A 16,319-nucleotide genomic window follows, 5' to 3' on the forward strand; every position below is an offset into this window, starting at 1 on the left:
AAATAAACTTTCAAATAATAATAATATGGGGTGCCTCAGTGGCTCAGTCAGTTAAGTACCCGACTTCAGTTCATGTCATGATCTCACAGTTCCTTATCTTGAGCCCCACGTTGAGCTCTGTACCAGACAGCTCAGAGCCTGGAGCCTGCTTCAGATTCTGTGTCTCCCCCTGTCTCTGCCCCTTCCCTGCTCACTCTCACTCGCTCTCTCAAAAATAAACAAACATAAAAAAAATATTTTTTTTAATAATAACATTAAGAGACTGGGCCCCTGGGTAGCTCAGTCAATTGAGTGCCTGAGTTTTGGTCTTAGCTCAGGTCTTGATCTCAGAGCAGTGAGTTTAGGCCCCATGATGGGCTCTAGGCTGGGCGTGAAGTCTACTTAATAATAATATTAAGAGAACTAAGGAAAAATCTATCATACCTATGTACAAAAACAAAACAAAAACCAGAGGGGCACCTGGCTGGCTCAGTCAGTAGAGCATGCAACTCTTCATCTGGGGGCCATGAGTTTGAGCCCCATGTTGGGGGCAGAATTTTAAAAAAAAATACAGTTCTAGAAAATTATATCCAATCTTGTTATGAATATACATGGAAAAATTCTAAAGAGATTACTAAGCCAAATCCATCACATATTATTTATCCATAATATGTAACTGTTGTAAATTTATATGTAAATATGTATGTACATATGTGCGTATGCATGTATGTTGGTATATAAATGGCCATACATCATGACCAGGTAGGCTTTAAATGCAAGGACGGTTCAATATCTGAAAACCTATTAATTCACTACAATAATTCACCATGATAAACAGATTAAAGAAAAATTTGTGGTCTAATGGATGCAGAAAAGACTTACATTTTCATGACAAAAATTCGTAGACAATAAAAACATAGAATTATCTCAATCTGATAAAGTACCTATCAAACTTTAGGGCAAACATCATACTTCAGGACTTAAGAAGTATTCCCCTTATGGTCAGGAAAAAGACAAGGCTCCCCACTTTCACTACAACTATTAAAAATTATACTGAGAGCACCTGGGTGGATCAATAGGTTAACCATCCAACTCCTGACTTGAGCTCAGGTCATTATCTCACAGTTCATGAGATTGAGACCTATATTAGGTTCTACCAGAACAGCGCGGAAACTGCTTGGGATTCTCTCCCCACCCCCCTGCCCCTCCCCACTTACACACATGCTCTCTCTCAATATAAATAAACTTTAAAAAAAATACTACACTGGATGCTTTATGCAATAAACTTTTTAAAATAAGGGAGCATCAAAAACAAGCAAAGTCTGAGAAAATGACCCAGACAAGAGCAGCCTAAGGAGACATGATAATTGAATTTAACACAGTATCCTGGATGGGCTCTTGAAACAGAAAAGGCATTGAGGTAAAAACTAAGCAAACTTGGAAAAAATGTGGCTTTTTCATGTTATTTTTAGTTAATATAAATAAAACATTAACTTTTAAGTTTATAATAACATATCAGAATTGGTTCATTAATTGTAACAAATGTACCATACTAATGTATGTGTTAATAACAGGAAACTTCAGGGAGGGGGTAGAGAAGAGGTGATAAGAAAACTCCCTGTATTATATGTTCAGTATATCCATAAATCTACAACTCCTGTAAAAAATAAACTCTGTTAATAAAAATATGTATAAAATTTCAAACGCTTTAAAAAATAAAGAATTAGAAAGTGATTAAAAAGTATTATTATTCAAAGATGTCAAAACTGGTTACACAGAAAAATCTAAGAGAATCTCTAAACTAGTACAACTATTAACAGTTGCTGAAAAAATAAACTATTAGGACTACACCAAAATAAAAAGCTTCTGGGGCACCTGGCTGGCTCAGTTGCTAGAGCATGCAACTCTTGACCCTGAGGTCATGAGTTCGAAGAGCTTATTTTAAAAAAATAATTATTTTTTAAAAATAAAAATAATAAAAACCTTCTACACAGCAAAGGAAAGAATCAACAAAACAAAATGAACCTATTGAATAAGAGAAGATATTTGCAAATGATGTATTCAGTAAGAGGTGAGTATGTAAAACATACAAAGAACTTCTACACCTCAACACCAAAAAAAAAAAAAAATTAATTAAAAACTGGGGAAAAAGTACCAACAGACATTTCTCCAAAGATGACATATAGTAGCTGAGTGGAGCCCCCAGGCCTGACTTGGACCCTCCCTGGAGAACAGACTCAGGTGGAGGAAGACAGCTTGGTGGGACTGAGGTGCATGTTTGCTAATTTGGAGAGAGAAAACCGGCAGCATAGGAACAGAGTGGGGGGAACCCCTTCTGCAGAGTGACAAAAGGAAGAAAAAGAGAGGCTGTGGAACTGTAGTATTGTATTTGGACAAGAGAAAAACCACTCTGGACCACAGACTAGGGAATGAAAAATATGGAGAAAGCTAGTTTCTACTTTGCAAACAGCCTTAGGGGCTAAACATCAGAGTTTTCAGGAGTGTGCAACTTTCTTGGAACCAAAGCTTTTTAATATTGTAGTACTTACAGGTGCAGGACACACAACAAACTGTTAAAACACATAAAAGACAGAAACCTAGCCAAAATGATTAAATGGAAGAATTCTCCTCAAAAGAAATTCCAGGAAGAAATGACAGCCAGAGAATTGCTCAAAACAGATATATCTGAACAAGAATTTAGAATAATAGTCATAAGACTAATAGCTGGGCTTGAAAATAGCATAGAAGACAGAAGAGAATCTAATTGCTGCAGAGATCAAAGACCTAAGAAATAGTCATAATAATGAATTAAGAAATGTTGTAAATGAGATGCAAAATAAACCAAATGCAGTGACGTGGATGGAAGAAGCAGAGGAGAGAATAGATGAAATAGAAGATGAAATTATGGAAAATGATGAAGCTGAAAAAAAGAGGGAAAATAAATTACTAGTCCACAAGGGGAGACTTAGAGACCTAAGTGATTCAATGAAACAAAATAATATCCATATCATAGGAGTTCCAGAAAAAGAAGAGACAGAGAAAGGGGCAGAAGGTTTATTTGAACAAATTACAACTGAGAACTTCCCTAATCTGGGGAAGGAAACAGACACCCAAGTTCAGAAGGCAAAGAGAACTCCCTTCAAAATCAACAAAAACAGGTCAATACCAGGACATATAATAGTGAAACTGGCAAAATGCAGAGATAAAGAGAATCCTGAAAGTAGCTAGGGACAAAGGGGCCTTAACCAACAAGAGCAGATACATAAAGGTAGTAGCAGACCTGTCCACTGAAATTTGGCAGGCCAGAAGGGAGTGGCAGGAAATATGCAACGTGCTGAATAGGAAAAATATGCAGTCAAGAATCCGTTATCCAGCAAGACTGTCATTCAGAATAGAAGGAAAGATAAAGGCTTTTCCAGACAAACAAAAACTAAAGGAGGTCATGACCACTAAACCGGCCCTGCAGGAGATCCTAAGGGAGGCTCCGGGAGTGGAAAGCAGCAAAGACTACAAAGAACCAGAGACATCACCACAAGCAAGAATCTACCAATAACACAATGACACTAAACCCCATCTTTCAATAACCACTCTGAATGTAAATGGACTAAATGCCCCTGTCAAAAGACACAGGGTATGAAAATGGATATAAAAACAAGATCCATCTATAGGCTGCCTACAAGAGATTCATTTTAGACCTGAGGACACCTGCAGATTGAAAGTGAGGGGATGGTTGACGCATGAATGGATAAAGAAGATATGGTGTGTGTGTGTGTATATATATATATAGTATATATATATAGTATGTATATATATAGTATATATATATAGTATGTGTGTGTATATATATATAGTATATATATATATATATATATACTATATATATATAGTATTCCATTATATATATATACTACCTGGTGGTTAAAAAGAATAAAATCTTGCCATTTGCAACTACGTGGATGGAACTAGAGGGTATTACGCTAAGCGAAATTAGTCAGAGAAACACAAATATCATATGATTTCACTCATATGAGGAATTTAAGATACAAAACATGAGCATAAGGGAAGGGAAGTAAAAATAATATAAAAACAGGGAGGGAGACAAAACATGAGACTTTTTTTTTTTTTTAACATTTATTCATTTTTGAAAAACAGAGAGAGACCGAGTGGGGGAGGGGCAGAGAGAAAGGGAGACACAAAATCCAAAGCAGGCTCCAGGCTCTGAGCTCTCAGCACAGAACCTGATGCGGGCTCAAACTCATGAACCATGAGATCATGACCTGAGCTCAAATTGGATGCTTAACAGACTGAGCCACCCAGGCGTCCCAAGAGACTCTTAAATATAGAGAACAAACAGAAGGTTGCTGGAGAGGTTGTGGGAAGGGGGATGGGCTAAATGGGTAAGGTGCATTAAGGAATCTACTCCTGAAATCACTGTTGCACTATATGCTAACTTGGATGTAAATTAAAAAATAAATTAATTTTTTAAAAAAATTAAAAGTTAAAAAAAAATGAGGGGATGGAAAACCATCTATCATGCTAATGGCTGTCTAAAGAAAGCCAGAGTAGCCATACTTGTATCAGACAAACTAGATTTTAAACCAAAGACTATAATAAGAGAAGAAGAAGAAGGGCATTCTATTGTAATTAAGGGGACTATCCATCAACAAGAGCTAACAATTGTAAATATTTATGTCTCCAACGTGGAAACACCCAAATATATAAATCAGTTAATCACAAACATAAATAAATGTATGGATAATAATACCATCATTGTAGGGGACTTTAATAGTCCACTTACATCAATGGACATATCATCTAGGCAGAAGATCAATAAGGAAACAATGGTTCCAAACGACACATTGGACCAGATGGACTTAACAGATATATTCAAAACTTTTCATCCAAAAGCAGAAGATGTGGAGAAAGGGGAACCCTCTTACACTGTTGGTGGAAATGCAAACTGGTGCAGCCACTCTGGAGAACAATATGAAAGTTCCTCAAAAAATTAAAAATAGGATTACCCTATGACCCAGCAATAGCACTACTAGGAATTTACCCAAAGGAAAGAGGAGTGCTGATTCGTGGGGGCACATGTACCCCAATATTTATAGCAGCACTATCAACAACAGCCAAATTATGGAAGAGCCCAAATGTCCATCAATTGATAAATGGATAAAGAAGACGTGGTATATACATACAATAGAATACCACTCGGCAATGAAAAAGAATGAAATCTTGCCATTTACAACAACATGGATGGAACTGGAGGGCATTATGCTAAGTGAAATAAGTCAGTCAGAGAAAGACAAATATCATACAAATTTACTCAGATGTGGAATTTGAGAAACTTGACAGAAGACCATAGGGGAAGGGAAGGAAAAATAAGTTACAAACAGAGAGGGAGGCAAACCATAGGAGACTCTTAAATACAGAGAACTGAGAGTTGATAGGGATGGAGGGTTGAGGAAAATGGGTGATGGGCACTGAGGAGGACACTTGTTGGGATGAGCACTGGGTGCTGTAGGAAAGAGATGAATCATGGGAATCTACTCCTGAAGCCAAGACTACACTACATGTTAGCTAACTTGACAATAAATTAAAAATAAAAATAAAGTTCAAATTTCAAAACAAATGAAAAAGACAATATAAAGATGGCCAACAGACACATGAAAAAATACTCAACATCACTTGAGCATCATCAAGGAAATGCAAATCAAAACCACAATGAGATATCACCTCACACCTGTCAGAATGGCTAAAACCAAAAAGACAAGACACAACAAGGGTTGGTGATGATGTAGAGAAAAAGAAACCCTTGTGCACTGTTGGTGAGAATGCAAACTGGTATAACCACTGTGGAATACAGTATAGAGGCTCTCCAAAAAGCTAAAAACAGAACTACCATATGACCCAGTAATTTCACTACTCGGTATTCACCCAAAGAGTGTGAAAACACTAATTCAAAAGGATATATGCACTCCTACGTTTATAGCAACATTATTGACAACAGCCAAATTATGGAAGTAACCTAAGTGTCCATTATTGATGAATGGATAAAGAAGATGTGGTATATATTTACATTGCAACGTTAATTAGCCACAAAAAAGAATGAAATCTTGTCATTTGGAACAATATGGATGGAGCTACAGAGTATAATGCTAAGTGAAATAAGTCAAAGACAAATACCATATAATTTCAATCATATGTGGAATTTAAGTAACAAACAAGAGACCAAAACAAAAAACAACAACAACAAAAAAACAGACTCTTAAATATAGAAAATGGGTGGTTACCAGAGGGGGAGGTGAGGGGGGTGAACTAGGTGAAGGGGATTAAGATGTACATTTATCGTGATGAGAACTGAGTAATACACAGAATTGTTCAATCACTATATTGTACCCCTGAGGCTAACATAATGCTGTATGTTAATCACACTGGAATTAAAATAAAGTTTTAAAAGTTGCTGTATAAGATGAATACTAAAAATATGAACAAAGCACTACCTTATAACAGCAATGAACTATTAGAAAATGTAATTTTTAAATATGCCATTCACAATGATTAGAAATAGATACTAACAAAAGAAATGCAAAATCAACATGAAGAAAATAGGTTTCTCACTACAGCACTTCTAACACTTTAATACTTATTGTATTTATTACATTTCCTGCTTATTGTCTATCTCCTCCTATTTGATCTATCAAAACAGGGATCTTTGTTCAACCTCTGGTGTTTACCAAACATCTAAAAACAGTGACTGGTATTTAGTGTTTGGTAAGTTATTTATTGAATAAATGACTGCATGTCACCAATAAACAGACAAATGCAAATTAAAACAATAATACTCTACACTCATTAGATTAGCAAATACTTTTAATCTGGTAGTAGCAAGTATCAGTAAGTATACAAAGCAGCAGGAAATGTAATATAAATTGGTACAATTATTTTGGAGAACAATTGAGCAATATCTAGTAAGGCTGAACAGAGCATATCCCACAACCAAGCAATTCTACTTCCTGGGTATATATATCCAAAGAATCCTCATTCATAAACATACAGAAATAAGGCTCAAAGATCTTCACTGCAGCATACGTTTATAATAGTGAAAACCTAATGGTCCGTGAGGAGGAAAAGTAATAGTGGTACAATCCAACTCTGTCAAGTGATAGATCCCTAAGCCAGTCTTGACTTAGTACTTCTGACCCAAGGGGTTCCAGTGGATGGGAACTGTTAAATACACACCGGAGAATTAAGAAGACTCGACACTGTGTTTTTTAAATGATATGACAAGATCTTGATAATTACTGAATCTTGGGAATATGTGTACTGGTTTCATTTTATTATTCCCACTACTTTTAAGTCTCCTTAAAAGTTTTCCATGATAAAAACAGAAAAAAGGACACAGGAGCCAACATGAAGGAGATACCACTAATGAAAGATCAGATGATTTTAGTATCAAAAAGAATAATGACTGTAATGGATTGAAACAAATCAATATCAAAACCCATAAATTCATAATGATACACTACTAAAAAAAAGAGAACACATTCATTGCCTGGAGAAGTTTCCTATTATTTTGAAAACAGAGGGGCACCTTGGTGGCTTAGGTGAGTATCCGACCCAACTTCAGCTCGCATCACCATCTCACAGTTCATGAGTTTAAGCCCCACATCGGGCTCTATGCTGACAGCTCAGGGCCTGGAACCTGCTTTGGATTCTGTGTCTCCCTCTCTCTGCCTCTCCCACGTGCGCACGCTGTCTCTCTCCCTCTCTCTCAAAAAGTAAAAAAAAAAAAAACAAAACTTTTTTTTAAAAAGAAAATTAACAAAAGAGAATGTTTTTCTTGTACAGATTTTATTACAAGTGAACGAAAGAGCTGTAAGAGAAAGTCCTTTTTCACAGACAAATCATAGTAAATAAAGGTTCGAGGGGTAATATAATTAGAAAATCATCATTTTACAAGCCCTAATTAAATAATAATTATCTGCTGCTAAAACCAAGTGGGAAGACTGGTGGGAAAGCTTTATTATGGATAAAACTGGCTGACACCAGTTGAACCCACTGTTGAATTTTTTTCACATGTATGATGTTTATTGTGAAAGTAACTGCAAGTAGTAAGTGCCTCTCCACTGTTGAATTTTAATATCACTAAAGTGAGATGAGACACAATCTCCCTACCGAAAAAGAACTTCAGTGTAAGTCTCAATCTAATCCTCGAACTATTAGATATAATTTTTAGTTTAAAAGAACAGAGATAGAGGAACATGGTAAATAAAACCCTGGGGATATAATCAGCCAAATCCAGAATATGCAGGATTCTATAAAATAAATGAGGGAAGGGGAAAGTTACAGAATAAAAATTATTTACTAGACATAATAACCAAATGTGAACAACTTGTTTGGATCCTGAATTGAACAAATCAACTGTGAAAATATATCTTTGAGACAATAATGGAAATCTGAACTTACTAGGTGGGACATGACATTAAGAGATTATTGTTAGGGGCGCCTGGGTGGCTCAATCGGTTAAGCGTTCGACTTCAGCTCAGGTAATGATCTCACAGTCTGTGAGTTCGAGCCCCGTGTCGGGCTCTGTGCTGACAGCTCAGAGCCTGGAGCCTACTCGGATTCTGTGTCTCCCTCTCTCTCTGCCCCTCCCCTGCTCATGCTGTCTCTCTCTGTCTCAAAAATAAATAAAAACATTAAAAAACAAATTTTTGTTAAATGTGATGAAGGGTATGTGGTTTTTTTCATCTACATAAAAAAAGGCGATATCTATTAAAGATGTACAAATATTCACATATCTGTGAGTGAGACAAGATGATGTCTGAGATTGGTCTTAAAACACTACAGCAAAAAGAGAGGAATAATTCTACTTACTTTTCATGTTAGGAAATTTCAATAACAAAATTTTTAAATAAAGTAGCAATCACAATAAGATAGCACTTCACATTTACTAGGATGACCATGTTCAACAAGTGTTAGCTAGAATGTGGAGAAAACGGAACCCTTATACACTGCGGGTAGGAATGTACAATGGTACAGCCACTTTGGGAAAAAGTATGGCAATTTCTAAAACAGTTAATCATAGTTACCATCTGATCTGGCAATTCTACTCCCAGGTGTATACCCAAGAGAAAACCTATGTCCAAACAAAAACTTGTACATCAATGTTAATAGCAGCATTATCCACAACAGTAGAAATAATCTAATTGTCTACCAACTGATAAATGGATGAAATGTAGTATAACCATACAATGGAATATTATTTGACAATGAAACAGAATGAAGTAGTGTGTACATGCCACAACATGGAAGAAATTTTGAAAATATTATGCTAAGTGAAAGAAGAAAATCATAAAGAACCACGTATTGTATAATTCCATTATATGAAATGTCCACAATAAGTCAATGTATAGAGATAGAAAGTAGATATTTGCCTAGGACTAAGGAGGATGAGAGAATTGGGAGTATGGTGGCTAAGGGCATAGGATTTCTTTACGGGGTAATGCAAATGTTCTAAGGATGTACAACTCTGAATATACTAAATTTTATACTTTAAATGTGTGAGCTTTATGAACTATATTTTAATAGTTATTAAAAGCATTAACAACAGGTGATATAGGGAGGGATGAAAGAAGTAAACTTAGTGAACTCCAAATCCTAGAATAGAAACAAAAAGCAAAAATCTTAAAGGAAGTTGAGAACCGCAGGCCAAGAACCACCATTTTTAGAACTTATAAAATTCCTCCCTATTTGCTGAAGTTACATTTGGTTTTTTATTGTTTTAACCTCTTCATCTGATTCTGCCTAGTGACACACAGCAAAGCCTATAAAATCAAAAGCACAATGTTTTGGTTTTTCCAGATTTTATTTTTAACTAATTTCTACACCCAGTATGGAACTTGAACTCATGACCTTGAAATCAGGAGTCACATGCTCTACCAACTGAGCCAGACAGGTGCCCAGCCACCTGTTTCTTTACTAAGTCAACAAAGAAGATAGGAGTTTGGAAAATGTATACCACTCTACACCCAGGCTATGGGAAAACAAAAAAATACAAAGGGTAAAGTGAGAAAAAGACAGAGTGGATTTGGCATGTATCAAGGAGAGAAGAAAGATTGGAACTTTTAACAGAGAAAAGTTGAGGTACTGGCTGGGGCATAAGAAGAATTATATAGTTCAAATAGTAGGCAACCTACAGAGGATTCAGGTGAATTAAGAAAAAACCCTGACACTTGTCACAAATTCCATTTTCTCACCTGTGATTTAAGTCACTGAGGGTTGAACTGTGTTCCTCAAAACAATATGTTGAAGTCCTAATCCCCAGTACCTATGCATGTGACCTTATTTGTAAATGGGGTTCTGCAGATGTAATCAAATTAGTTCAGTGACTATTGCCCTTACAAGATAAATGTAAATTTGGACAGAGACGCACAAAGAGAACATATTGTGAGGAGACACAGAGACACACAGGGAGGTAGTGGCAACAGGCAGAAATTTGATCAATGTGTCTTCAAACCAAGGAACAGCAAGAACTACTGAAAACCACCAGAAGGCAGAAGAGAGTCATGGAACAGTTCCTCAGAACGTCCAGCAGGGAACTGACCCTGCCAATAGCTTCATTTCAGAATTCTAGCCTTCAGAATTGAGAGGATAAATTTGTGTTTTTGTAAGCCACCTAGTTAATAGCACTTTGCTATGGAGGCCCTAGGAAACTAATACACTCATCAAAACACTTCATTTTGGAATCCTGAACTAATCCACAAATATTGGTCAGTAATTGCCAAATGTGACAGCTCCATTACTCATCATCTTTGTTCTCATTAACATCTGACAGTATCAAGAATTTCTGCCTTAAAACCCTTTTACCCTTTGTTCCATGAGCCTTTTTCTTTTTCTACTTGCTCTCTTCAGTTCCTTCTCCATCTCTTGTTTTTCCATATTCTATATTTGATGTTCCCCCTTGTTATTCTTCAATAATTTTTACAGAGGCACCTGGATGGCTCAGTCGATTAAGCATCCCACTTGGGCTCAGGTCATGATCTCACGGTCTGTGCGTGAGATCACACACAATGGGCTCAGTGTTGATAGCTCAGAGCTTGGAGCCTGCTTCAGATTCTGTGTCTTCCTCTCTCTCTGCACTCCCCCCCCCCCTCGCTCTCTCTCAAAAATAAATATTAAAATAAAAAAATTTTAAAAATACTTTTTACATACTTTACATGAGTGAGTTCTTCTATTCCTGGGACTTCAAATGCTACCTTTATGTTCATGAATCCTAACTCTATGCCAATAGCTCCTCACCCTATCTAACACCCTGAGCTTCATATTCTTTCATTCTTTCATGAAGTTGCTTACCAGACATTTCCATTGAAATATCTGTTGGCATTCCAAATTCTACCTTATAATCAGACCAATTTTGTAACAGCCCAAAATGTCCAAAAATGAAAATCTTATCTTTTTCCTCCACGAGCAATAACAAAAACATCCCCCATTCCCGATGGCCCAGGCTGAGTTGTCTGTGTTTCCTTTTGTGTACCAGAGTTATCTCGAGATAAGACAAGGCCAAGCAATGTAATAGTCTAAGCATCCCTAAAAAGCACATACAAATAACAATTTACAGTTGACTTTTTAAAATTTTATTTGCGAGAGAGAGAGAGAGGGAGGGAGGGAGGGACAAAGAGAGAGAATCCCAAGCAGGCTCCTGTCAACACAGAGCCCAACACGGGGCCTGAACTCACAAACTATGAGATCACAACCTAAGCCGAAGTTGAATGCTTAACCGACTGAGCCACCAAGGCACCCTTAACAGTTGACTCTTGAACAATGAGGGATTAGGGGCACTGACCTTCCACACAGGCAAAGGTTCACATATAACTTTTGATTCCCCCCAAAACTTAACTGCTAATAGCTTACTGTTGAGCCTTACCGATAAGGAGTCGATGCATGTTTTGTATGTTATATGTATTATATGCTGTATTCTTACAATAAACTAGAGAAAAAAGATGTTAAGAAAATCATATATGTTTGCATTATTACACATTACATTTACAGTACTATATCAGAAAAAATCTGTGTATGACTAGACCCATACAGTTCAAACTCACGCTGTTCAAGAGTCAACTGTATACCAAACATCTGGAAATTAGCAAAAGAAATGCCTTCTGCTCATCTCTGTAACAAGAGAACAGTTTCCCTAGTATAAGCTCCCACCCAAAAAGTCTAGAGCCAGACTAGTGCCAACTCAGCCATTAATGGGGAACAATGAGAAAAATAGAAAAAGTGGGAGATAGATCCTTCTAAATGTCCAATGATCTTCCAGCTTCCTTGTTTCTTTAATGTAGCTTAAATTCTTTCATTCTTCAACATGCTCTTGGGTCCTCTTCCCTTGACAAACTATAAAGTGTCCTATAAAGAAATTTTTCCCAGGGTGCCTGGGTGGCTCAGTCGGTTGACCATCCGATTCTTGATTTCACTTCAGGTCACGATCCCAGGGTTGTGGGATCAAGCCCCATGTTAGGCTCCATTCTGAGTATGGAGTCTGCTTAAGATTCTCTCTTTCTCCTTTTGTCCCTCTCCCCCAGTTACGCTCCCTAAAATTAAAAAAAAAATTAAAAAAAAAAAAAGAAAAGAAATATTCTCCCATCTCTGTAACGTAAATAATGCAATTCCTACCTCACTGTCAGCTCCCAAGACATTGATTTGCTCCAATTTGTAAGTCCAGTATCTGGCCTCCTCCTCTGGGATATCTACCATGAAAAAGAAGAAATTACATTACGAGGTTAATAATTTGATCATGCACCAATAATCCTTTATTCCAAGAAATAATCAAGGTAGAAAGTGATGGACAATTTTACTGGTGGGCTTGGTTCTTGACATGAATATGATCTTGCATCTTCACAGAAAACAAAATAATATTCTATTATTCCCACTGGATCAGAAGACTTATTGTCAAAATGTCAATACTACCCAGTGTGATCTACATATTGAATGCAATCACTATCAAAACCTCAATGATTTCTTGTGCAGAAATAGGAAACCCCATTCTAAAACTCATAGGGGAAAAAAATAAATAAAATTTATAGGGCATCCCAGTAACTCCAAATAGCCAAAAACAATCTTGAAAAGGAAGAACAAAACTGGAAGACTCACATTTCCTAATTTCAAAACTTACTATAAAACTACAGTAATCAAAACAACATGGCACAGACATATAGAACAATGGAATAGAATAGGGAGCCCAGAAATAAACCTTCACATATAGTCAAATGATTTTTTGACAAGGGTACCATGAACATTCAATAACAGGAGTACCTGGCTGGCTAGGTCAGAAGAGCATGTGACTCTTGATCACAGGGTTGTGAGTTTGAGCCCCATGTTGGGTATAGAGATTAAATAAAATCTTAAAAGAAAAAAAAACACTCAATAGGGAAAAGCATCTTTCAACAAATGGTGCTGGGAAAACTAGATATCCACATGCAAAAGAACGTTGGACATTTACCTAACACCACATACAAAAAATTAACTCAAAATGAATTAAGACCTAAACTAAAAACTTAAAACTATAAAATTCTAAGAAAATATAGGGCAAAAGCTGAGTGATGTTGTATTTGGCAATGATCTCTTGGAGAGGACACCAAAGGTACAAGCCATGACAGCAAAAGCAGACAAAATGGACTTCATGAAATTTAAGAAAAAAAAAAAAAAAAATTCTGCATCAAAAGACACTATCAACAGAATCAAAAGGTAACCCATAGACAGAGAAAATATTTACAAAATATATCTGATAAGGAATTAACACTCAGAATAGAGAACTCAAACTCAAGAACAACAAAAACCCAATTCAAAAATCAAGAAAGGACTTGATAGACATTTCTCCAAAGATGATATACAAATAACCAATAAGCACATGAAAAGATGTTCAACATTATTGATCATTAGGAAAAATACAAATCAAGACTACAATAAGATCCCCCTTCACACCCAATAGGATGGCTACTATCAAAAAAAGAGAAAGAGCGCCAAAGTGGCTCAGTTGGTTGAGCATCTGACTCTTGATTTTACTTAGGTCATGATCCCAGGGTCAGGGATCAAGCTCCACTTCAGGCTCTGCACTGTACACGGAGGCTGCTTCAGATTCTCTCTCTAGTGGCACCTGGGTGGCTTAGTCGGTTAGGTGGCTCAGCCAACCAACTCTTGATTTTGGCTCAGGTAATGATCTCGAGGTTGGTGGGATCAAGCTCCAAGTTGGGCTGTGTGCTAACAGCCCAGAGCATGCTTGAGATTCTCTCCTTCCCTCTCTGCCCCTCCCCCCTGCCGTGTGTGCACACAGTCTCTCAAAATAAAGTTTTTTAAAAAAGAAGAAAAAATAAGGTTATATCCTCATTTCTATATATTTAAAACTGACCAATTAACCAATCAATTAAGACTGTGACAACTTCCAAAAAAAAAAATCTCTTAAAAACATCAGTAAGGGGCATCTGGGTGGCTCGGTTGGTTAAGCAACCAACTTCGGCTCAGGTCATGATTTCCTGGTTCAGGAGTTCAAGCCCTGCACTGCGCTCTCTGCTGTCAGTGGGCAGCATGCTTCCAATCCTCAGTCTCCCTCTCTCTCTGCCTCTCCCCCACTTGCACATACTCTCTCTCTCTCTCTCTCTCTCTCAAAAAGTAAATAAACTTTAAAAAAATAAAACATTAAGTAAAAATAATAATAAAAATAAAAACATTGGGGCGCCTGGGTGGCTCAGTCGATTAAGCGTCTGGCTTCGGCTCAGGTCATGATCTCGCAGTTCGTGGGTTCGAGCCCCACATTGGGCTCTGTGCTGACAGCTCAAAGCCTGGAGCCTGCTTCGAATTCTGTGTCTCCCCCCCTCTCCCCCTCCCCTGCTCATGCTCTGTCTCTATCTCTCAAGAATAAATAAACTTAAAAACAAAAAAATAAATAAATTTAAAAAATAAAATAAAAACATCAAGTACATCTGTATACCTAACACAAAAGAGAAAACGTAGGCAATATATGGATCAGATCAACTTTGGAGACATTTAAATAGATATATTCTTCAGTAGTCCACATGAAGAAATCAAATCCAGGCCTTTCTCCTTTGTCTCTCTGGTTCAAACGTTCACCTCCCTCCCCTGAAACAGCTCTTCAGCAACTGGTGGCAACATTTTAAAGTTTTATAATAAAATCTTCAAGTAATCTACAACCTAATTTATATAGTTCTTCCTCATCCATAAAATGGTGTACTCCACACTTGTTAAAAAGAAATGAGAGGGGAGGAAGAGCTGTTTATATGTTCTGATGTAGAATGATTCACCAAGGTACATTAAGTGGCTAACAGCAAGGTGTAGCAAACGTGTTAGAAAATCCTATTTTTTAAAATATTTATTTACTTTTGAGAGAGAAAGAGAGAGACAGACAGACAGAGTGCGAGCAGGGGAGGGGCAGAGAGAGAGGGAGACAGAATGCGAAGCAGGCTCCAGGCTTTGAGCTGTTAGCAGATAGCCTGATGCGGGGCTTGAACTCACAAACCACAAGATCATGACCTGAGCCGAAGTTGGACACTTAACCAACTGAGCCACCCAGGCGACCCCTACTATTTGTATTTTTAAAAGAGGTTGACATTTATATATATACTTATATATTCAAAGACTGGCTCTGGAAAGATACACAAGAAAGTACTAATCATGGTAGTCTGTAAGTAAAAGAACATATTTGTGACAAAGACTCAATTTTCAACAGGTAACTTTTAAACCACTGTGCACTGCCTCACCCACAAGATAGTTTTTAAAAAACATAGAGCTACAAGGATGTTTCTTGCACTACTGTTTATAACAGCACAAACTTTGAAAAATCAAAATACCCACCAAGAGGAATGGTTAAATGTATTATAGTTTAAATTAAAAGCCCAGGTTCCAAAGCCAAATCAGTGGAGTTTAAATTCTGGCTTTACTACTTACTAGCTATGTGACCTTGGGCAAAAGACCTAAATACTCTCTGCCTCAGCTTCCTTATCTCTAAAAAGGAGACAATAGTTAGGTCCACCTCGAAGGATTTAAATAATGAATATTATACGAGGAAATATGCAAAAATGCTTAGTGATATACCCACTGACACACAGTAATTAGTCAACAAATGCTACTTTTATTATCATTGTGTATTCACACAATAAAAAATCAACCATGGAAATTATAAAGGAGTAGCATTTATTTTATATGCATTTATTTATGTAATTAGTGAAACAGGTCAGAATGTAATATATACAGTGCTATTTTATAGGAAAAACTGTATTATGTGCATAAAAAAATAAAACAAAACATCTCAACACGTAAAAAAGAGA

At 36.8% G+C, this 16,319-nt stretch overlaps 1 protein-coding gene across 12 annotated transcripts in view; it reads right to left on the reverse strand.

Moving 5' to 3' along the window:
- The window catches only part of UNC13B (unc-13 homolog B), a 237,719-nt gene that overhangs the window by 136,571 nt on the left and 84,829 nt on the right, over window positions 1–16,319 (reverse strand). For all 12 annotated transcript variants that reach the window (XR_008291122.1, XM_053204957.1, XM_027039368.2 and 9 more), the window contains one exon: window positions 12,655–12,728. Coding sequence is in view for 11 of the 12 variants with exons in the window: in XM_053204957.1 (XP_053060932.1) it covers window positions 12,655–12,728 (74 nt within the window). In the remaining variant the exon portion in view is untranslated. The remainder of the gene's footprint in view (window positions 1–12,654; window positions 12,729–16,319) is intronic.

The sequence above is a fragment of the Acinonyx jubatus genome, chromosome D4, assembly GCF_027475565.1.
Source record: "Acinonyx jubatus isolate Ajub_Pintada_27869175 chromosome D4, VMU_Ajub_asm_v1.0, whole genome shotgun sequence".
Taxonomy (NCBI): Eukaryota; Metazoa; Chordata; class Mammalia; order Carnivora; family Felidae; genus Acinonyx; species Acinonyx jubatus.